Source organism: Lepisosteus oculatus, chromosome 1 (assembly GCF_040954835.1).
Source record: "Lepisosteus oculatus isolate fLepOcu1 chromosome 1, fLepOcu1.hap2, whole genome shotgun sequence".
Taxonomy (NCBI): Eukaryota; Metazoa; Chordata; class Actinopteri; order Semionotiformes; family Lepisosteidae; genus Lepisosteus; species Lepisosteus oculatus.
In genome coordinates, this window is record NC_090696.1 from 67,377,491 (window position 1) to 67,400,506 (window position 23,016).

General features: G+C 44.8%; 1 protein-coding gene across 6 annotated transcripts; it reads left to right on the forward strand.

Moving 5' to 3' along the window:
* Positions 1-1,875: 1,875 nt before the first annotated feature.
* On the forward strand, positions 1,876-20,331 carry ints10 (integrator complex subunit 10). Of its 6 annotated transcripts, XM_015345958.2 has the most exons (19): positions 1,876-2,292; positions 2,674-2,741; positions 3,468-3,571; positions 4,974-5,113; positions 6,116-6,197; positions 8,081-8,221; positions 9,042-9,213; positions 9,953-10,122; positions 10,553-10,686; positions 11,223-11,376; positions 11,826-11,908; positions 12,561-12,707; positions 13,677-13,785; positions 14,027-14,106; positions 14,642-14,804; positions 16,301-16,394; positions 17,410-17,487; positions 18,070-18,090; positions 18,813-20,331. In XM_015345958.2, exons 1-19 carry the CDS (start codon positions 2,164-2,166, stop codon positions 18,967-18,969), a joined length of 2,226 nt encoding a protein of 741 aa, XP_015201444.2. In that variant the 5' UTR covers positions 1,876-2,163; the 3' UTR covers positions 18,970-20,331. The 6 variants fall into 6 exon arrangements, 5 of the variants coding, with proteins under 5 accessions (XP_015201444.2, XP_015201445.2, XP_015201446.2 ...); XR_001478293.2 differs by having other exon boundaries at positions 17,410-18,090; positions 18,813-18,890; XM_015345959.2 differs by lacking the exon at positions 18,070-18,090.
* Positions 20,332-23,016: the final 2,685 nt, after the last annotated feature.

Sequence of the window (23,016 nt, forward strand, 5' to 3'; positions counted from 1 at the left end):
TACTGTTTCACATGAGTTCAGGATAGATATACCTATCCTATGGTTGATAAGTATAGCTCCCAACAAAAAAACAGATTTTTGTGACCTCAACAGTAAGAGCTATGTTTGGTGCAAGCATATCAGTGAACATCATCCTGAGAATACCATCCCTACTATGAAACACGGTGGCGGCAGTATCATGCTATGCTGAAGCTTCGCTGCATCAGGGCCTGGAAGACTTGTGTAGATAGAAGGAAAAATGGATGCAGGAAAGTACAGAGCAATTCTGGAGGAAAACCTGCTACAGTCTGCAAGAGACACGGGACTGGGGAGAAGATTCTTCCAGTGGGACAGTGACCCAGAGCATACAGCCAAAGCTGGAGTGGTTGTAAAAGAAGGCAATGCTCTGGAGTGGCCCAGTCCAAGCCTGGACCTCAGTCCAATCCAGAATCTGTGGCAGGAATTGAATAAGAAATCGTATGGCTGTAATTTCTGCCAAACGTGCCTCTACCAAGTATCGCCTCAAAAATGTTCAATACTTATGCAATACGTTTTTTTCATTTTATATTTATATCTGCAGAATTTTGTTTTCACTTTGACATTAAAAGGTGTTTTCTGTCAACCAACAGCAAAAACCCCTAGTTAAATGCATTTTGGTTCTATATTATCACACAATAAAATGTAAAAACGTACAAGGGGGGTGAATACTTTTAAGATTGTAATATTTAATAATAATATCATAATGTAACATGTTGATGAGATGGACATTACAAATTAACATACAAATAATTAAAACTCTTATTTTCCCTCTCTGCTCCTGCACAGAAGCTAGTAATACCCTTTGGGAATACGAGGTGCAAATACAATCTGGGTTCTTTTGAATAGTTCCACTCAACCTCAGGGATGAAGTGGTCCATTTGAAAGCAAAGTTATCATGATTTCAATACCCCTAATAATATGTAATTTATTTTAAGGTTTTCTGTCATGTACTGTGTTTCATACATACAGTATGTGTATCGCAGTTGCGAATCGTCTCTCAGTTATCACGTCTCTACAGAACAGTGTGTACTGCATGTTTCTGAGAATTTATGGCTCATTGGTGGTTCACATAGGGATATTAACAACCACGATAGTTGATGCACCTGTAGAATTATATTTAATGTATATGCAAACATTTAAGCGATATCTGTAACTACTGCAAGACACAATCTAAAGCGGAGTTTCAGATAGAGTTGAATGATGAATTAATCATACTGGAGACGTTTATAACTCAACAGAGCCATCTAGTGAAATTATGCTGGAATAATTATATTTTTCACTCCCACAAAGATTTTTTTTGTTAGATTATAACCGTTAAATAATGACATGGGTGTGTGATGTAACTCACATCAAGAATAATCGTTTTCATATTCATTTGGATAACCTTTCCCTTTTTAGGAAGGTTTTCAATGTATGCAAACGGTAGTTATTCAGTACCTAAGCCATACTCGCGATACAAAATACAAGAAACTGTTCTAAAACTTTGTCACAGTCAAAAGAAAGAAAAGTAAAAACAGAGTGAAATCACTGTTAAAATCATAGCGCCTAAAAGTTAGAGAAACTTGGAAAGCACTGAAAACGAAGGTAAATGCAAGGCTAAAAACAGAAAAATATTCAACCACACCATGCAGATTTACATTTTTTTCATAAAAGATCTCGAATAATTAGTTTACACTCTCTAATTTTTAACAGTGTAGCGAGCTAAAGTACAAATGCTTGCTATTAAGATGTTATTAAGTATAAATATAGAACTGCGCTAGCAAGAATTAATAAATGACAGATAAACTGGTTTGACAGTCACCGCGCGCATCCTCTTCCTTGAGGTCATGTGTAACCCCGTCTGACGTCATCTGAATGCGCCCGGGGTTTATTTTCACAGCACAGTACTCAGAATTGTCGGTTAGAGGATCGTGCACATTTCCCTACATCGTCTTTTAGAAAATATTTTGATAATTGTAGATGCTGTAAACCTGTTCGTATGTGTAACACTTCTATATTGCCTGATATTATATTATAACCACAAGATACGTTGTATTTTTTTAGTTTAAGAGTCTAATAAATGCTAACATTTTAGGGGTACACTTAACGTAAACAGTCCATGCGATGAGTGACTAAAAGACTTTAAGATTAACTAGTAAGCTGGAAATGTCCGCGCAGGGGGACTGCGAGTTTTTAGTTAAGAGGGCCCGGGAGCTCGTGAATGAAGATCCATGGGCAGCCAAAGCGTGGCTCATCACTGCTCGAACCCTCTACCCTTCAGATTTTAATATACAGGTAAGTCATTACAACATTACGCACAGTTAATAGGGTCAGAACAGTTCAATTGATTTTCACAGGGCACGATATTGTTCTAAAGTGATGCTGTAGTGAACATCAGTCTGAACTGTCCCCTGAAGACACCTCGTATTTTAAAAATAAGAGCAGGGACAGCTGCCTTGTAGAGGTGAAAACGGCAGTAGAACAACTGTATTCCTTTTCCTTTTATGATAGAGAATGATGGTTAGAGAAAATGGAGAAGAATCAAGGTATCTAAAGGCTGACCGGGCTATCCAGTGCAGGAACTCCTTTTTGTTTGATTAAAATGACGCTGAGAAAGCACCCACGCCAATGTTTAATAAACGGCATTTGTATGTCTGTCTTTCCGTTTTCTTTCAGTATGAAATGTACACCATTGAGCGCAACGCAGAGAGGACAGCCTCAGCGGGGAGACTGCTGTATGACATGTGAGTGCTTTACCCCATGAGTACACCTTTTTGAGAGCTGAGAATTGATCCGAGGGTCTCGCTCAGCTGTTTCTTGAAAGACGCCAGGGTGATAGCTTCAGCAACAACTGTGTAGTTTGTTCCACAACCTTTTACAAACAGATATTCCTCCTGTTCTGGGTTTTAAATGCATGTGCATATAGTTTCTGCTCACGGTCAATGGTTCACATTGCACTGTCCGTTCTGGAGAAACAAACTGCTGGGTTGACATTTCTTCTGTAATTGTAATTTTCAATGAGCTTTGCATGTTGATGCTTCAGTACTGTGTGTGTCTTTGCATTTTGTGAATTCGTCCAGCTAATGGCTCTTTTCATTTTCAGCCCAAGATACTTAAAGGCCTGAGTCATTAGAAATTGAAATGATGTAAAACACTGCTTATATGGTTTTATTTCTAATCGGTGACCGCGTTATCGGAAGTGTGGATCCTCCAAATAACATTTCACGAGCTGGAAATCCCAAAGCAGACGTCAAGACTTGAAGTCTGGTTTCGAGCTGGCTGCTTTCTAAGGAAGATCAAATGGCCTCATCGGCAGTCCTGCGGGTCCCACACAGAGCAGGGTGGCTGTGACTGACAGGCCAGGCCTGTCCCTGGGGACACGAGCTGCTGCACTGCAGAGTGTACACCGTGACCGCAGGATGACAGTGAGACTCTGAGGAGGCCGGATATCTGTGTCTGTGTCCCTCCAGGTTTGTGAACTTCCCTGAGCAGCCGGTGGTGTGGCGGGAGATCAGCGTCATCACTGCCGCCCTGCGGAACGACTGCCAGGACAAACACGCCCAGTTTCTGAGAGGTGAGGGCTCTTATGGCCAGCAGCCATATCACCCTGCAACTCACAACTGGCAGCCCACTGAAGCTCAGCAGGTGTGAGCCTGGTCAGTACCTGGATGGGAGACCTCCTGGGAAAAACTAAGGTTGCTGCTGGAAGAGGTGTTATTGGGGCCAGCAGGGGGCGCTAACCCTGCGGCTCATGTGGGTCCTAATGCCCCAGTGTAGTGACGGGGACACTATACTGTAAACAGGCGCCGTCCTTCGGATGAGACGTAAAACCGAGGTCCTGACTCTCTGTGGTCATTTAAAATCCCAGGGCGTTTCTCGAAAAGAGTACGGGTGTAACCCCGGCGTCCTGGCCAAATTTCCCATCGGCCTTTATCAATCATGGCCTCCTAATCATCCCCATCTATAAATTGGCTACATTACTCTGCTCTCCTCCCCACTGATAGCTGATGTGTAGTGAGCATTCTGGCACACTATGGCTGCCGTCGCATCATCCAGGTGGATGCTGCACATTGGTGGTGGTGGAGGGGAGTCCTCATTACCTGTAAAGCGCTTTGAGTGGAGTGTCCAGAAAAGCGCTATATAAGTGTAAGCAATTATTATTATTATTATTATTATTATTATGTGGAGGGCCTAGCCTGGCGACATGGGGCCTCTGATGAGCTGGACAGTCTGGGAGTTGCTGAACTGGCCAGGGCGGGCCAGCTACAATACCTGCTACTTGTGATTTGTATCTGTTTTTGTATTTTTAAACACTCTGATGTTCTAGAGTTTATCAAAAGGTATTGCCATTTTTAAATGTAAATGTCAGGGGTCTGGTTGGATTAGAAATGGGGACTGGGTCACATCGCCCAGGGATTAGAGATTGCAGAAACAGTTCGCACGTCAGTGGAAACTTATTTTGTTTACTTTGTACATCGCCGTAGTGAAATAAGTGAACCATTCAGGACTTTTGTAGAAGTACGGATTGTAAATTTACTTATTTTTAAACTAATGTGAGTTATGATGTTTGTTCTTTCTGCTTAGTTAATTTTTCTGCTCATGATTGATTTTGCGACGAGAAGACCTGTTTTAAAAAAAAAAAAACAACAAGCAAAAAATCCCTTTGTGCAGCAGTTTTGTGGTTCTTCTGGCCCGTAAGTCAAGGAAATCAGGGTAGAGAACAGTTCATAATATTTTTAGTGGTATTTGTTTAAAGGTTTCCTTCCTGTCTCAGGGAGACAGCCATTAGTAGGTGGGCAGTCAATGGGCGAAGTGCTGGAAAACGTTGGACTTTTAATGAAGAGAGGAGTTAGTCCAGTTGAGCCCCTCCGAGGAGTGAAGACTGGAAGACCTCATGGTTCTCCAGGACTCGTCTAGCAGGCGGGAGAAAGCCATTGCGGGCGCTGTGGCCTGACTGCCAGCTGCGTGTCTTTCAGGCCTGTTTGAGACGCTGCCGGGCCGGGTGCAGTGCGAGATGCTGCTGAAAGCCACCGAGCAGTGCTTCAACACCCTGGAGAAAGCCGAGATGCTGCTGCTGCTGCTGCGGCGCTTTCCTGAGTCTGTCGTTCAGCACGGGGTGAGTGTGCAGTGTGTAAGGAGTGAAAGTGAGTGTGTGTGTGGGGTACGGGGGTGGGGGCGAGTGTGTGTGGGGTACAGGCTGGGGCGAGTGTGTGTTTGGGGTACGGGGGGTGGGGGCGAGTGTGTGTGTGTGGGGTACAGGCTGGGGCGAGTGTGTGTGTGGGGTACAGGCTGGGGTGAGTGTGTGTGTGGGGTACAGGCTGGGGTGAGTGTGTGTGTGGGGTACGGGGGTGGGGGTGAGTGTGTGTGTGGGGTACAGGCTGGGGTGAGTATGTGTGGGGGGTACGGGGGGTGGGGGTGAGTGTGTGTGGGGTACGGGGGTGGGGGAGAGTGTGTTTGTGGTACAGGCTGGGGTGAGTATGTGTGTGGGATATAGGCTGGGGTGAGTGTGTGTGTGGGGTTCGGGGGTGGGGGTGAGTGTGTGTGTGGGGGGTGGGGGTGAGTGTGTGTGTGTGGGGTACAGGCTGGGGTGAGTGTGTGTGTGTGGGGTACGGGGGTGGGGGCGAGTGTGTGTGTGGAGTACAGGCTGGGGCGAGTGTGTGTGTGGGGTACAGGCTGGGGTGTGAGTGTGTGTGGGGTACGGGGGGGGGGGGGGGGCGAGTGTGTGTGGTATGTGGAGGTTATCCTAACAGAAATTCAGGTCAAAACAGAAAACTAAGCATACATCTTTCAGTTTATTAAGGCGCTTCTCAGTGGCATAATCCTTAATGCACTTCAGTTATATCTCTAATTGTTGCCACTGTTTCTGTGGGTTTGGAAATATATACCAGCAACCAACATTTTTCAGCATTCTGCCATTTGTAGAAACTTATAAATTATAGGAAAATCAACCAAGTGCAAGTTTAGAGACACAAATCATAGAATATGTTTGAACATTCAGGTCTCAGGGTGATGCAAAACAGGGTCTTGAACCTAGCAGCGTTCTGGGTCGGAAAAATTGAGTCTGACTGATTTGTTATCAGATGGATCTTTCAAAAGTTTCCCGTCTGTTTTCCTGCAGGTTAATCTGGGGGAGACGCTGCTAGAGGCGGAAAGCATTGAAGACCAAGAGTCACCAGTCAACTGCTTCAGGAAACTGTTTGGTAAGGGGTGTGTTTTTGGATGGCTGGAGCACTGGTGCCTTGAGAATAGAGAGACTTACATTCTCCGATTAGTGAATCACAAGTTTAGGTAGGGGGGGATGGAACAGCGCATTTTATAACAGCATTTTGCTGAGTTCTGTATTGTTTTTCCGCTTCCGTTTTTATTTTTAGTATTTTTTTGCATTGCCCCAGACACGTTTTGTGACTGGACTTCATTTACACTTTTGAATGACTGCCCCGAAGTGCAGAAAATTATGTGTAGCTTTTCTTAATAGCTGCAAAACCTCATGGTAATAATGAGTTACCATTCTTCATGCTTTTTTGTCATTCATCTGATCGTGTGTGTATTGGTACTGCTATAAAGCACATTAATGGCGATAAACATAAAAACGTTAAAAGGGGGGAGTGCAGCTGATATTGTTGAGGTGATGCAGAAGATAGAGGGTTTAGTGTGGAACAAAACTGTTACTTCCTGGTGATAGAATAAAGGGATACTGTGTGACCCAGACAGAGTATAGAAACAGTATAGAAATGACAAAATGTGGGTCTCGTTCTCCTCCTTATCTTGAGAAATTCACCTTCAGTGGGAATTCTGGTAAATAAGAAATATATATCCATCCAAGAAAAACTCTATTCTATAGCTAAGGTGCTGCAGAGTAGCTCCACGTAAAGTGTTAAAAAAGCTTTCAGATTTTCAGGTCTTAGTAATTTGTCTTAGTGAAGCTTAGAAAAACACTCAAGCAACCTTTATAGCACAGACAGAGAAGAATCTTGATGGTTTTCCATATTCCAGTGTCCTGAGCATCATCTTCCCCACAAGATGTGAGACTGAGCTTTAAAGCTGTGGTCAGTTCTGTGCTTCGGCTGACACCCTGTTTTAAACATATGAAAACCAAAATCACCTGTTAAATCCCTGAACAATCAGCTATTTTCCGGTTAAAACAAATTGAGGCTAGGCTTCGTTTTTGGTAGGGACACGTGAATCTGTTGGTTAAATAAAAATATAAAGGAATGACAACAATTGTCAGTTGACTGAGACTGAGTTGTAAACTGTACTGCTGTGTGTTATTACGTCACTATTGTCAATGTAATTGTCAAAAAGCTTCAAAATATTTAAATTTCTTTGTTATTGCAGTTCTAGATGGGTGCCTGTATTGTCACAACATACACAATGTTTGCCTATATTGTTTTGGCTACTTGTTACAAAAAACAATTTCCGGAATATATCCAGGCGAAAGTGATCAGGTAAATTTCAGGGCTTCGCTGTTGATTCTAAAGAAGTCTTTTGGGTTGACTTTGTCAGTGCCTTTGAGGATTTTCAATACATTCGTTAGATCCGCTGGAGGTCTTCACCGAGACTAAATTAATTCAGTTATTTCAGTCTGGCACTGCGTAGGGTATTACTTTTAGCCTGCAAATGTAACCGGTTGCTCTTTTGTGAGCTGGTTTCAGAGCAGCAATATCTGGAATATCTGATCCACAAAAATGAAAAAAAAAATCTGTAACCTGGAGTCCATCCTGTCCTATTTTCTTGACATTAGCAAAAATAAATTAGAAGACTGTAACTGTATAAAGTGTTGCAATGCTTAACTATTTAAAAGATAAAATGTGAAAAACAGAAAAAGAAAACAGAATTGCATTAGGATCAGTGTCTAATGTCATGATTGTACAGGACTTTGCATACTCATACTGTGCTAGTGCCTTCTCTTCTTGTCCTAGTTTTAGTGTTGTTTAAGCAGTCTATTAATTTCGCTGTTGACAACACAAATGAGATAGTGTAGCCAGTTAGGTTAAATTAGAAATGTAATGCCAAGCTCTTTGGTTAACAATATTTTCAATATTTTGTGCAAGAAATCCCTTGAGAATTTTCACCACTTTTGCAGTGTGTGACGTCCTTCCCCTCATCATCAACAACCCCGACATGCGCCTGCCTGCTAGCCTGCTCTACAAGTACATGCACAAAGCTGCCGAATTCTACATCAGCTACGTCACCAGGAGCCCCACTGTGGAGAGTCAGCTCCAGGGTAGGGCTCTCAGTTACAGCCGTGCATCACACAGTATTGCAGTAGCTCGCAGACAGCTTCATGCTTCCCTTATCCATCTGTCCTTGGGATTGTTAAGCCACACTTGATATGAATGAAATTGCAGCTGTCTGATGAAGATTTAAAAGTTATGTCACCTGCACATTCCTTAAAAAAGAATTGATTGCTTTTTTGACACTGTAAACAGGGGGTTACCTACTACATGACACAATGATTGGTTCATAAAACACTGCTCTTGGTGATGCAGATGCTTGTAAGTAACAGAAATGCACATTACTGAATTCAGATTGGGGGATACTAATTACGTATTTGTATTATTATTTATTGCATTATTAGTATTTGAGGAATTTCTCATGAATCTGTTAGCCAGCAATCTGCTGTTGTATATGCAGCGTGGAGTGATATTTTCTTGCACATGCGCGTAAATGCTGAATTTTTAAAGGTAGAACCAGAGTAAAAAGAATCGATATACCTTTGTACAAGAGAATCCTATGAGTCATATAAGCAATTGAGAAGTGTAAGGTGCTGCACTGACTTTTCCGCAAACCGAAGAGGTTTGAGTGGGGAGCTGCAGCGGCCTGCAGCCTGTAGAGGAACACGGGGAGGTTGATCTGACACTGAAAAGCAAAAAGAAAGAAGAAAACGCACAAAGAGGAATTAATCTCTGCTTGTTCCTTATCGTAGACCGGCCAAGCCCCCTTTTCCCTGCGCTATCCTGCAGGCTGATTTTCAGATTTCTGCCCAGGTGTCCCGTCGTGCCCCCCTCTCCCTGACTGTGCTGTTCCCCTCTCGCGGTGATCAGGGTCCCAGGACGGGGGCAGCCTCAAGTCCCCCAGCGCGCGGGGCTCCCAGCGCTACGTGATCGAGGGGCTGACGGAGAAGTCCTCCCAGATCGTGGAGCCCTGGGAGCGCCTGCTGGAGATCCTGTCGGTGGTGGGAGTGAGGTGCGAGTGGCAGATGGACAAGGGCAGCAGGTGGGCCAAGCAGCGGTCTCCTTTGTCGTTGAAATGCACACCTCTCTGACGCCACAGAAACGGACAGCTGTGGGCAAGTTCAGGAACCCCTGCGTGGATCTTTATGCAGGTGGACAGGGGGATAAGGTCAGGATTGCAAACGTGATGCCAATCTGCCCATTAGTGGCACAACCTATAGTGGTCACATGCCAGCTGCTGAACCTGAGGAACACCCCAGGAAGTGCCAGTGGCTTCAGGCAGATGAGTGCCTGAGACGGGAGGTGGAACTTCTGTTGTAGTTAATGCCATCAAGAGCCAGCTGGGCATACTTTCCCTTAGTGCCAGCGGTATCCACGCAGGGCAGATAGGGCTCTTTTTCCAACAGGCATGGCAGCCAGTCTGGAAGTGACGCTCTGAAAGGCAGACAGATGGAACCTCTCCTCTGCACTGGTAGCTATTGTATACATGTATGGACTAGCAGTGTGGTACAGTGCCTGAGGCCTCACACTCATAACGGGAAGGTTGAGGGTTCAAATCCCAGGTGAGACAGGCCATGGCATCCTAAAGCAAGGTACTTTTCTGCAGTGCAGTACCCAGCATGTGTAAATGGGAGCAAATGTTAGTCGCTTTGTAAAAAAGCATCAGTCAGAGTAGACTGTTAGCTGACATCAGCAGTTAGCTGGTGCTAAATGAATAGAGTGCCTCCCCTTTGGGCTACAGACCAGTGAAGGTCTGTGTTTTCCTCGTCCCTGCTGTGCAGGAGCTACGGGGAGATCCTGCAGCGCATGAAGGAACTGGCGCGCTATCTCGGCAGCTTTGATGCCGAGGCTCACATCCGCTACAGGAACCAGGTGGTGTACTCCGTCATGCTGGTGTTCTTCCGCAGTGCCTACCAGTACGTCAGCACCATCCAGCCTATGCTCTTCCAGGGTGAGTGATCCAGGGCGGTGCCCTCAACACCATGGTCCCTTTGTGCCACCTGCCAAAGACGGTTCAGTGTCTTCCAATTCATGCGTAAGGGAGACAAAGTGTTTTCTTGTAGAAAAGAAAATTACAGTTTTGGTCAGGTCCAGGAAGTTCCAGCTTGTTTAGGTTGGCAAATATCTGATGTCTCCCCTCAGGTGGGGACTGATTATCTGATCCGATAACTCTATGAACTGTGAAGGCACTGTCAGCCTTTGTTTGTCAGCAGTGCCAGAGCAGCTAAAGAGTCAAGTTAAGAGACAAATAATAGATAACCAGCCTGCATATCTGTACTATACCATATCCCACATGTAACTATCTCGTTGGCATGAGGTTTTTGAGGTGTCAGTCTCAGGAGTGGAAGAAACCGGTTTTATTTAGTGTCTGTCTCTTGTAGGGCACAGCTCTCCTGGTGCAATACCCTGGATCCTGGTGGAAGACCTCGCCGCGGTCTACAGTGATGCAGACATCGATCGGAACAAGCACATCCACAAGAAACGCAAGCTGGCGGACGGCAGGGAGAAGACAATGGTGAGAGAGAGAGAGAGCGAGGCAACATGTTCTGTGTCATTTGTGGAAAATGGGTCTCAAAACAGCATGGATCAACAAGAAACATTTATAAGCCCAGTCTTTTGAGAAACTAATATTTAAGAGAATCCCTCAAAATGATCAAGAGCACAAATCAAAATCTCCCAGTGTTTCAATACGAAAATATTATTTTATTGTTACTTTTTCCCCAGTACCACTTTATTGATCAGGCACTTCGCTTGTGATAGATAGTTCAAGTAGGGAGCTGCGTCAGCATGTGTAGGCTGCAAAGGAACAAGTAAAGGATTATTCCAGGCTGAAAAAGAGAAAAAAAGAAACGCAACGTTTCGGCCGTGGAGCCTTCTTCGGGCTCTGAGCCTTCTTCTTCTTCACACCTGAAGAAGGCTCCACAGCCAAAACGTTGCGTTTCGTTTCTTCTCTTTTTCAGCCTGGAATAACCCTTTACTTGTTCACTTGTAATAGATGATGTGTACAGTGTCTGGGGCTGGACGTGAGTGGGCTGTCCTGTTTTTCGGCAGAGCTCCGATGACGAGGAGGGCTCTGGGAAGGGTCGGGGACGCCACATCTTGGTGAACAAGGCCGAGCTGCCCACCTGGGCCGACATGCTGGAGAGTTTCAGGGCAGCCAGGGAGAGCTGGGAGCTGCTGCACTCACAGGAGACCCTGGAGAACGGTTTGTCAAAGCGCAGGCAGCAGTCTTCTTCTGGGAGGTGCTGATTTAGAGACCAGGGCTGCATATCACTTCCAGAAGAGTTCAAAATAATTCCCAGAAGCACAAAAAGACACACACTGGGCGAAGATTGTGCGTCTGGCCCACGCCATTCATGGCTAGCTAATGCCCCTTTGTGTTGTAAACCAAACTTATATAAGCCAAACTTCGACTGTGATTTAAGTATTTTCCCATTTTGTTTTAGAATGATGTAGAAAGGAAGCAACAATTAAAAATGAAACAGTTACTGCAGAAATATTGGTTGGTTTCTTGTTTTCAAAGAATATGTGCAGCTAATAAGTGTTCCTATGAAGTGTGGCCCAGACATTGTCAATAATTACATTCTGTGATTCTGTTATATATATATAGTGTGTGTTTACATGTATATAATATGTTTTTATTTTTTCCCCCAGAATTTAAGAGAATCTGTTCTTCCTGGAAGACGGACAGCTGGCTGTGGTTGAGGATATTCCTGACTGACATGATCATCTATCAGGTAAATCAGTGAGTCTGAGTCATTTACAACTCAGATTAAATGTACCATAGACCAGTACAGACCCCTGGCAGTGTTGGGGTAAGGTTCATTTACAGTTATAATTACAAGTTATATGTGTATAAAGATTGCTGTTTTCATTTGATAAGACATTTAATCACATCTTTACACAGAAGGTTTTTGGATATCTAGATCTACCTCCCTAGCTAAGTGGTTGTGCCCCAAACATTTACTTATTCAAGAAGGAGGCAGATTATTTTTTTAATTCACTTTATTCTGCCTGTCCACGTGCATCGTGGAGAACTATTGTATCAAAACAGTTTGGAGGAGAGAACTGGGAATGAAAGAGAATGAGAGCTTTGCCCAGCTTCCTGGCGTCCTTATTGCAAGACGTTACTCGGATCCAGCTAAACAACACATGTGTGTGCTTGTACTTTATCAGGGTTTTTTTTTTCTGTAAGGTAAAAAAAAGTGCACTGAGCAAAGCTACTCATCTAGCAGACAAGCACAATGGGCCAAAATGAGCTAATCTCATTTGCCACCTTTTGTATGTTTTCAGACCCTGTGATTTCTCTTTGCTCCAGTGCTGTTCCATGTTTCCATTGATAGCCTTTCACTTTCTCCTCTTCTCCTGTGTTCCTGGCCTCTGCTCCAGGGCCAGTATAGGAAGGCCATTAGCAGTCTCCATCAGCTGGCGTCCTTCCAGGCCCCCCAGCAGCAGGTCTCCTCCCAGGGGTCTCTGGAGCACCTCAGGGCTTTGATCCAGCTGGCCTCCTGTCACTATACCCTGGGAGAGTACAGGGTGAGTGGCTGCTTCCACACGGCGGGCAGTGGTTCATCTGTCCACTGTGCGGGCAGTCGGAATCACATGCAACCTGGCGACCTCATCCAGACTCATTTATGCCTCTTGAAAGAGTGTGGACACAAGTTTGACCCCAAAGTTTCCTCTAGGAGTTTGAAGTGAATGTGCATCCGCAACAGATACATGGTCTACAGAGTACATTTAAGTACATTTTGTGGGGAAATTGTCTGATTGCTGTTTTGATGGTGTGTGATCTTATTGACATCACAGGTCCTTGTAGAGGTTCTGCCCCTTGATGTTACCGGTTGTAGTCTGCTCTCTGATAAGTTCAGATGTGAATATGTACCAGCTTCTCATACAGATGTGCTTCAGAACATTTGTAAGACAAGTGGCTCAACCAATCAAGGCCATTGCACCTTCATGTAATCTGATGTCTTGGAGTTCAAGCCTGCGTTGTGACCAGGAAGTCTCAAGCGCTGTTAAATAGTAATTTCCTGGGTCCCTGCATTCTTGCAGTGGCATCAGTCAAGGACGATTCTTTCCTCAAACTGACACTACACCTCCTGTACGTTGCTGCAGAGCCTGTGACATGTCAAAAGATTAAAGGTCAGGTCAAGTCTGCATTTCCTGTTTCTTGTCTGCATTTCCTGTTTCTCCCTGTGTGGTCACAGGGTTTGCTACTGTGAACTGGGAGGTATTAACGATGACAAATTGGCTAGACACATAAAAAATTGTTAACTGGTTGCAGTGCAATTAGCTGCACTTAAGACTCTGGTTATATTTACTGAGTCCTCATATTCTGTGCCTTCAGTCATGCAAAGCTGTACTAAGCCCATCACATTTTTGAAGAATGGCCATGAATAAGATGGGGTCGGTTATTGTATTTAAGGAGTGTGTTGGGTTCAGTGCTCTAGCAGGTGAAGACTGCAGGGTTAATCAGTTCTGCTTGTTTTGTGTGCTGGCCTGCAGATGACCTGTGAGAAGGTGCTGGAGGTGATGAGTGGCCTTGTACCCCAGCCTCAGGACTTGGGGAGGACAGCCGAGGAGGTCACCAGGGTCAGGACTAAATTCCGCAAGGGTGGGTAATCTCACGATGGGCAGGGTGGAGTGGCCTGGGAAAGACTGAGATATGGCTGGATTTATTGTATTCTGGAACACAGTTTTAAATGACTAAAAAAGAATACTGGAAGTTGAGGGGCCAATCATACCGATAACTCTGCTATGTTTGGATTTATCTAATGTCCTACTATTGCATTAAAAATGTTTTTGTTTGTGCTGTAAAATGCCTCCAATGTTGATCTTTCTTTCCCCACTGGTAGGTACCGACCTCAGATTTCTGCCCTGTACAAGTAAGGCCATCATGCCCTTCTGCTTGCAGCTGATGCTAGCGTGTTTTAAGGTAATGGCAGGAAATCAACTGCTATTGGTATATACTTAGGACTGGGACGTGAACAATCCTCATGAATGGCGCATGGTAGTCATCAAAAGAAACATGCAAATGTTTTTCAAAACATCTGGTTAAAGAAACACAGAAATATTACTCTTACTTGTTTTGTGCAAAGCAACTGGACACATCCCAAATGATTACTTTCTGCATTACTGTGCAACATTACATGACGGCACGGAAGTTACATGGTTTTAGACCAGGGTGGGAAAGTCCAGTCATTTGGAGTCTGCAGGATCACTGGCCATGTATCTTTGTACAGAACGACAAAATCCTAGTGGGATTTTTTATCTGGTCTTAATTTCATTGTAAAACCTGCATGAGTCAAACCTAGGAGAGCAGGAGTTGCCCGTGAGTTAGTTTTGCCCATATTCTGACCAATATGGGAAATATTTTTATATCTAAAAGTATTTTTATGGATTTTCTGTCAAAATATTTTTTCTTTGTTGTCCCTCTTTACCTCATTGTGTTTGTCGGGTTGTCGTGCCAGCTCCGCGCCTTCACCGACAACAGAGACGACCTGGCTCTGGGTCATGTGATAGTCCTGCTGCAGCATGATTGGCCCCAGGGAGAAGGCCTGTTCCTGAAAGCTGTGGATAAGATCTGCCAGCAAGGCAGCTTCCAGTACGAGAACTTCTTCAACTACATCACCAGTATCCTCTCACTCTGGAGTTCCCTGCGTCAGACACTGGGTAGTGTCCCTGCCTCCCAGTGCTTAGCCTTACTGTAGGATTATAGGTGTGTATCTTGGTAAGTGCTTGTATGCTATCCCTGTGAGCGAGGCCAGAATTCAGTCACTACACAGTATTGGCCAGGATTCTCCCAAGGGTGATGTAATCCTAGCTGGGTGTAAGGGGGTAGGATGTCCAGGAATCTCTCGACTCTTGGCAAACGGCGACTATTTCAGCCTCCAGGCTGCTTGTCGTTGGTGAGAAACGCGTCTCTCCTCCAATCTGAGCAGGACTTGCGGTACAGGGGTGTGTTGCCTGTGAGGAATTGAAAGTGACTTGCAAGTGGGTAGGTCAGAAGTGTCAACCTACACTTCCTCTTTCTCTGCTGAGTGCAGTCAGGGTGCCATGGCCATATGCTGAGAAGCAAAAACGCTTGCTAAATTAGTGATTGCATGGTGAGGTTGGAACAAGAAAAAAAAATAGGAGCGAGCTAAAACTTCAGCGCTGTGGAATTTTCATTCAGTAAATTGAAGACAAAAATGTTCAGCAATGACTAAGTCTAAATGGTCTTGCATTTTTGTTTGAGTAAATTAAGATGAGACAGATTTGCTTGTTTGATTAAAACTAATTTTGTCACATCTCCCCTTTCAAAGAGAGATTTCAAATAGTGCTCATGAACTCAGTTAAAGGTTATGATAGTATGATATTCTGTTATGAATAGAATTTTTTTTTCTTACACCTTTGTCCTTTGTGTCCTATAAGAAATTATTTTCTTTGTAACTGAAGGAATTGGACTCGGTGCTCTAAGTAACTGCAGGGTGCACTTCACCACTGGTATTTATTTAGTGAATCGGGACTGTTTGTCAACCACAGCAAAAACAATTTCTCTGATCAGAAAGGATCTTTGGTTTCAGCTCTGGAAAATTTCTTAAGGAAACTACATGCTGGGCTTAATGCTTTTGAGTTATCTGTCGATTTTGTTTGGATAACCTGAGAAATATAATAGTCTTAGTGAAACTAAACTGCAGAAATTAGATTGATGCTTTCCTTTCTTCTTTCAGAACTATAGGCTGCAAATAGTTTCACTGGGTTTCTCTAAATCCACTTTTCCAGAAAGTACAACAGCCCTGTGTCTTCTTTCACTCTTCAGGATTAAGAGATTTGTTCCACTGACAGAGTACAGTAAATTAGGAGTAACATCCTCTAGGACTCTCGAGCCTAAAGGAGCTCATCCCAGTTTCCACAGCATTAATCACACTCTGGATGGGGTGCTAGACTGTTACAGGGATACCCTCAGCAATGCTGGTGCCCATTGAAACTGGCAAAGGGTGCAATTGAAACAAACTACAACAGAGTCCAACATCAGTGTCCGTAACTTCCAGTTATGCGTACACAGCCCCAACGCCTGCTCACCCTGCCTGCAGTTCCGTCCTAGAGTGGTTTCCCGTCAGCTCTCTCCTTGACAACCCCCCTTGCAGATATTGACATGCTGGAGGAGTTTGCTTACCTGCGCACCACAGAGGGAGGCAAGGTGCAGCTGGAGCTCCTGCCCAATCAGGGCATGCTCATCAAGTAAGTTCCCCCGCTGAGCCCCCGGATCGTCCACATTGGCACCTGCTCACTCTGGTGGAGATCATGCGGAGTGGGGAAAGGGACAGTGTTGTAGCAGCCACTGGAGGGGTGAGACACGGAGCAGGAAATCCAGGACATTTGAGGTCAATCAGCAGTTCACTTAATAAGTCAATCAACTGATCAACCGATTCTGTTATTTAGAAATCACTTTTTATATATATATATTATGGCTAGCATCTAAACATGCTGTAAAATAAACACCACAGATCTTGAAGGCATTCACAATATTTGCAACGAAAGCAGCATCATTGCCAACAAGATGAAGAAAAACAACTAGTTTAAACTAGAGTATTAAGCCTTTAGTCTTTTGTTGAGGTTTAAAAGTAGTCTTAAACTGCAAACTGTGTTTTGAGGCAAGGTACTGCACAGATTTGTGACATTTTACAGCCTAATGTTAGTGAAGAGCTGTACGCTGGCATCAGCTCCAATGAATGAACAGCTGGAGAGGAAGGCGATAGGTGGTTTGGAGTAGAGCCTTTTTAATTAGACTTGCCAGTTACTTCTTGTTGATCTCAGCAGGATATGGTGTAGTCTTTTTTCATGTCTTGGCTAACGGAGGCAGAGTCAAAGCATGGAGCAGCACCACACGAGCTTTTACAATTCATGGAGGAAGGGTTCGTCAGTGCACAGCGCTTTCAGAGCTGTTGAGGAAGTTCGCGGTAACTTACTGGGGCGTTCCCGGATGAGCCCAGAGAAACGGTACACGTGGACCCTCCGAGGCGTTCCGGCATGCCAGACAGTTTGTTTTCCAGTGTTATCATCTGGGGGGACGGATGATCATCCTGGCCAGTTTCGCGATTACCTGGAGAGAGACAAGAAGCTCTGTTATGACAGAGCTTCAGTGTCTTTTTACCGTACGGTGAGGAGAAACCAAGTCCTGCCCTGTGCGCAAACCGTGCGCGTCTGACCTGGCGGCCTATTGTGGGTGATGGATGTTGCTGTTTGCTGTCTCTAGGCACCCCAGCCCTTCCATGGGGCTCCTACCCCAGGAGTTTATCCCCATCCTGCCGCCTGGCGTACCGACTTCCGACAGGTACCCTCCCCAGCCTGCTCATCACCTGCCGTTTTTTTTGTTAGTTCTTTCCGCGTGGTTTTTTTTTTTAAAGCCATCGTTGTCCGTTCTTATTTTTGCCGCCCAGTTCATTCATCTCTTGATTTTTTTTTATTTTTTTTTTACAAGCTGTGATCACAACCCCACTCCACCCCTCCACACGTGTGCCTCATCGCGCCCCTCCGCGGGCAAGAGCCATCCATGATTACATTGTGGAAAGGACTAAAACCGCGAGCCGCATTGTGACATTTTCACCCCTCTGGGTTCCTGTGGCACGTGCCCCATGCTGCCCAGTCAGCCTGTGTCCGAGGCGCTCTGCTGTCGCCATCCAGCCATCCCTTTTGTCTGTCCTCTCCATGAACCAGGTGTTCTTGCATGACTGTGCACTAGCCGTTAGACTTAGCGGTTGTCCGTGATTGAAGTATGCCAGCCCTGTGCAATTGTAATCTTTGCTAAAAGCAGCAACTTAATGTCACACTGGGTTTTGAGCGGTGCATCAGAGCAGCGTGCTGCTGTACAGGATTTCATTCCCAGCCCAATTACAGCTCTCTGTTGATTTCACAGCACCTCGGAGAGGAAGGGCCGGTGAGTATTGGGGAGCGTTTCCACATAGCACTACATGTGAACTTGAATCCCTGGCACTTCAGATGACTTTTGAAAAAGAAGCACACTTGTACAATGGCAGACAAGAGGCATGCATTATCCTCATTTTGGGGGGGGCTTACTGCATCGTCATTATCAGCCCATCTGCTAGACAGCAGCAGAGTAGCACAGGACCCGCACTTCCGCAAGAGCATTCAGATTTGATCAAAGAGTAGGTTAAAGCTGACAGTCTGACATGATGATGGTCTACTGAGATGACTCAGTAGATCCCCACATCAGAGCCCTAGAAACCACTTTCATGTTTTCACTTATGTTTTCAGATCCATTAGATCTTCTTGTGCTGCGATTTACTCAGTGACAGATTACTCTTAGAAGATTTTCGCCGTTTTCAGAACTAGCATCTCAGGTGGTCAACTTTGAGATCCTCTTTAGGTTTCTGAGCCTACATCGCATCATTTACTGTAAATCCCACCTCGGGAGGCGGAGATTGTCCCAACTGGAGGGAGATGCAGTCAATTTGTCCATCAGTGGGCATCTCTCCTGAAGTTTTCTTTTTGTGTCAACCGTTAAAGTGCAGTTTTCGTGCGGAAATGAAGGTGGTTCAGTAATCGTGTCAGGGAGAGAGGAAGGGTGGGAGGGCAAACAGCGCTACAGAGCATCAGGTCTCCTTGTCTCCTCCTCTGTCTCGCCCCCCACTCACACAGGCACCACACTGTCACCCGGGGCATCACCAAAGGGGTGAAGGAGGACTTCCGGCTGGCCATGGAGAGGCAGGTGTCCCGTTGCGGGGAGAACCTGCACACCGTGCTCCACCGCTTTTGCATCAACGAGAAGATCATCCTCATCCAGTCCCTGCCCTGAGAGCTGCCCCCCCAAACCCCCCTCCCTGGGCAGGTCCATGGTGACACCATGGAAGCAGCTCGGGCAGATGGGAGTCTCCGGTGGCTGAGAGGCGCCGTACTCGCAATGCCCCGCGCTGCGGTTTGCGTCCGATCGCTACCCCGAGACCGGACCGTTGATTTGAACGTGAGCCGGAGTGGACTCGCGCCCCTGTGTCTGCTCCATCACCCGTGCAGCTCAGTCGCCTTCTGCAGGACTCCCGGTGTGGGCTGCCAGCATGCGGATTTTATCCACGGATTCGAAACCAGGGCGAAAAGGGGCGGTGATGGATTTTGTATTCTCTAATGATTTCGGAAGCTTATTTCTTCTGACTTCAGAGTGAAATAAAACATCCCTGTGTGAGAAACCAAGGCCTGATCCATAAATGGAAGAAAACCAGGTGAATTTCAAAAATAGAAACCAAAGGGAAAAGATGGGCATATCCATGATATCTGCTTCTCCCTCACCTTACTGTAATACGGAAGACTGGGTTTCTGTGTTGTAAAAGTGTCATTCTCTCACAGGTTTTTGGGGGTGAAGATTTACCAGAATGGTTAATTTTGTAGATCTATGTGACATAGCCATGTGCAGGATGTTAGATTAATGCAGCCTTTTCAGGCTTTAAAAAGCTACATAGCTTTGAAGACTGATTCAATCGATATAGTCCATGGTGTATGGATCTTCATATCCCCAAGTAGTTCAGGTGGGTAGCTGCGTCAGCTGCAAAGGAACAAGTAATAGGTTTATTCCATGCTGAAAAAAGAAGAAACACAATGTTTCGTCCGTGGAGCCTTCTTCAGGTGTCCTCTCAAGCCTGAAGAAGGCTCCACAGCCGAAATGTTTTCTTTCTTCTTTTTTCAGCATGGAATAAACCTATTACATGTTCCTTCATATCCAAAAGTAGCCTTGTAATGGTTGCCTGTCGTTCAATATGCTTGTGCCAATATTGTGCAGTCAGGACTATTTAAATTCTGTTTTCTTTCTTAAGAGAGGAGGGGATTATCATTTTTCAACGTGTCAAAATTGCCTTGATATATGTCATGTATGTCTTCTTTTCAACTGGATAAATTTTGTGTTGGTCTTTAATGACTTAGATATTGTACTTTTGACCTGTTGAGCACTGATGTTTTAAAATTTATCTTTTTGTACACATTGAATAGAAGAATGTATTTTTATTGTAACGTGTTTTTGCTTAAAACCTATTTAGTTTTATTTGGTAAGAAAACTACTTAAACTACCCGAATCAGAAAATATTTCTCGTCGCTGTAGCATGATCTTGGGCGCATCAGATGACACATTCCTGGAAAATTCTTGTTTTTTAAGCAATTAAACATTGAAAAAAGATGTTGCTTCGAGTTGTTTGACTCGCAAAAAGTAATTTAACAGTATTTTATTGGACTTATTTACAATGAATGATAAAAAACAATTTTATATAGCGCCTTGAAAGGTGGCTTCTCAAAGTACTTTACAGAATGACTACAATAAATACAAAGAATACACAAGATAAAACACAATTACAGTACACAGAGGAGCCCGTGGATGGTGGTACTAAGTATAGTAGGAGCAGAGGGGTAAAGAATGGTACCAGTTAAGTAAAGGCTCTTTACCCCAGGTATTTAAAAAGCCGACCGGATGTCAAAGTAAAATTATAACGCTATCACTGTTATCGCGGGGGCGTCACCGTGCAACAAGGAGGAGCAACAAGTTCACAGTAAAATTCCGCTTGGAAGTCGATAGTACTGTAGCAACACCACAGAATGTGGACCTTTCTGTTATTTCTACTACTTCTACTAAATGACATAATGAAGTTTGTGAAAGGAGACAGTGGAGAAGACGGTGAGTAGTAGCTTGTCTTTTTTTACTTTTCTTACGGCAACGTCGGTCTCGCGGCGTTTAGTTATTTCTTTACGGTCTTGTTTCATAAAACGTTTCATTTTGTACGTTTTACACTATCATATCAACATCTGTCAAATAGACAGAACTCTTCGAAATGGTATGAACTGTGCGAGGAGGAAAATAAAAAAAAACTCGCTACGGATCTGCTAAGAATCTCGCCGTCAATTCATTTAGTGATCTGAAATAATTCAACCTAAACTAACTATCTGGTGTAACTGGTAAATTCATCAATCGATGAAAGGTGTGCTTTTTTAATACGTTAAATTTAGGGGAGAACGCAGCAGGTGTAAATGCAAAAATGCAAGCATTGAGTGTCAGTCTCAATGCTTAGGCGGGTATTAGGATGTCGGAATTATCAAGCACCAATCGAAACGCAACATTAACAATACGATAAGGCGTTCGCTTTCTTTGATTTATATTTGAGCAGTCCTCTGTGGTTCACAGTGAAGTTGAGCTGTGAGCACCGGCAGTCAATCAATCAATCCTGTTTTATGTATCAAGTGCACAACAATACGGCATACACCGGTCGCTGTCGGTAATGAAACACTTTTCCCGCAAGCCCGCAAGGCGAGAGAGGAGAGAGATGACAGAAGTCGATTTCAAAACTCACCGCACTGCTTTAACCAGGCAGTGATGCAGCCAATTACTGTAGGATGCCTTCAGTGGTGCACCTGTAGAAGTTAGTCTGCTAACAAACAGGAGGCGCTGCCGTGCTGTCTTGGCTACGCGGTTGGTGTATTGGGATCAGGTTAGATCGTCTGTGATGTTAACACCTACTGTAGGAATTTAAAACTGCCGACCCTCTCCACTGCAGAGCCGCTGATGTAAATGGGAGCGTGGTCTGCTCTCTGGTGTTTTCTGTAGTCCACGATCAACTCCTTGGTCTTGCTGGTGTTCAGAGAGAGGTTGTCAGCCTCCTCCCTGTACGCAGTCTCGAAGCCTTTCGTAATCAAGAGTAATTCAGAGTCAGGGCTGAGGATGAATTGGTTCCTACCCTTACCACCTGCGGACGACCCGTCAGAAAGTCCAGGATCCAATCGCAGAGAGGGGAGCTCATTCCTACAGTAGGTCCCGGATCTTGGTGACAACGCGAGGGTACCATGGTGTTGAATGCTGAGCTGTAATCAACAATCGGCATTCTCATATACGCTCCTTTCTTGTCTAGGTGTGAGAGGGTAGTGTGCAGGGCAGTGGCGATGGCTGTTGGTATGCAACTTGCAGTGGGTCCAAGGTGTCAGGCAGTGAAGAGGTGATGTGGGCGGTAGTCATTCAGACGGCTAACTCTGGTTTTCTTGCGGATCGGAAGAATGTGGTTTTTCTGAAGCGGGAGGGGACTGGGTATTGAGTAAGAGAAAGACTGAATATGTCGGTGACAGACCGGGGTAAAGTTAGCTTGAAGTTCGAAAAAGATTTTGGCACGCCTGTAGCGCTTTCACGAAACCTCTTAGAGTTGCGAGAATGCTTGTTTTGTGTATAAAATACATTGTGGATGCTTTCTCGGCCTTTACTTTTTCGTTTTTATGACATTTTTTTGACCAAGCACGAATATTCTTTTGTCCATATCTTCGCAAATGGAAGCACAGAACGCCGTCAAACCAAACGCATTTTTAAAAACCACGACTTGTGGATATTTCCACACCCTTTACATCAAACTATCAGTGAGCTAATTATCTTTTTTTAAACCTCCGATTTTTCATCGATACGTAATTACACACGAACTGGAACCCGGGGGACCGCTGTGTGCACACGTTCACAACGCGAGAAATACTGTTCAATACGGCCTCATGCGAAAAACCCGTATATGACCATAGGAAGCAGAACAGCGTAATCAAGTGTTGTGCTCACTAGGCAGGCCTCCTGACCTTTCACAGTCATGCTTTGTTGTGTGCAACTTTAATTATCTTCTTAGGATTTTTTGAACATGGCAACTTCCACCGAGACGGGTGTGGGGGTGCTCTTCAATAGCTTTTTCATCTATACACACAAACGGATGTAACCAAGACACTCAGAACCTGTCACGCAGGGGCTGACTGCTGAGGATAGGGATCCAATGCGGTGCCCTTGGTAGGGTTGGCACGAGACGCAGGCGTAGTCGGAGTAAATAGGTAGGGGTCCGAGTCCGGGAAGGCGTAG

Coding starts and splice junctions, on each gene's coding strand:
- ints10 (XM_015345957.2), top strand. CDS start 2,164: ATGTCCGCGCAGGGGGACTGCGAGTTTTTAGTTAAGAGGGCCCGGGAG. Junction 11,909..12,560: donor CTGACATGATCATCTATCAG/GTAAATCAGTGA, acceptor CCTCTGCTCCAG/GGCCAGTATAGGAAGGCCAT. Junction 16,395..17,409: donor AATCAGGGCATGCTCATCAA/GTAAGTTCCCCC, acceptor TGCTGTCTCTAG/GCACCCCAGCCCTTCCATGG.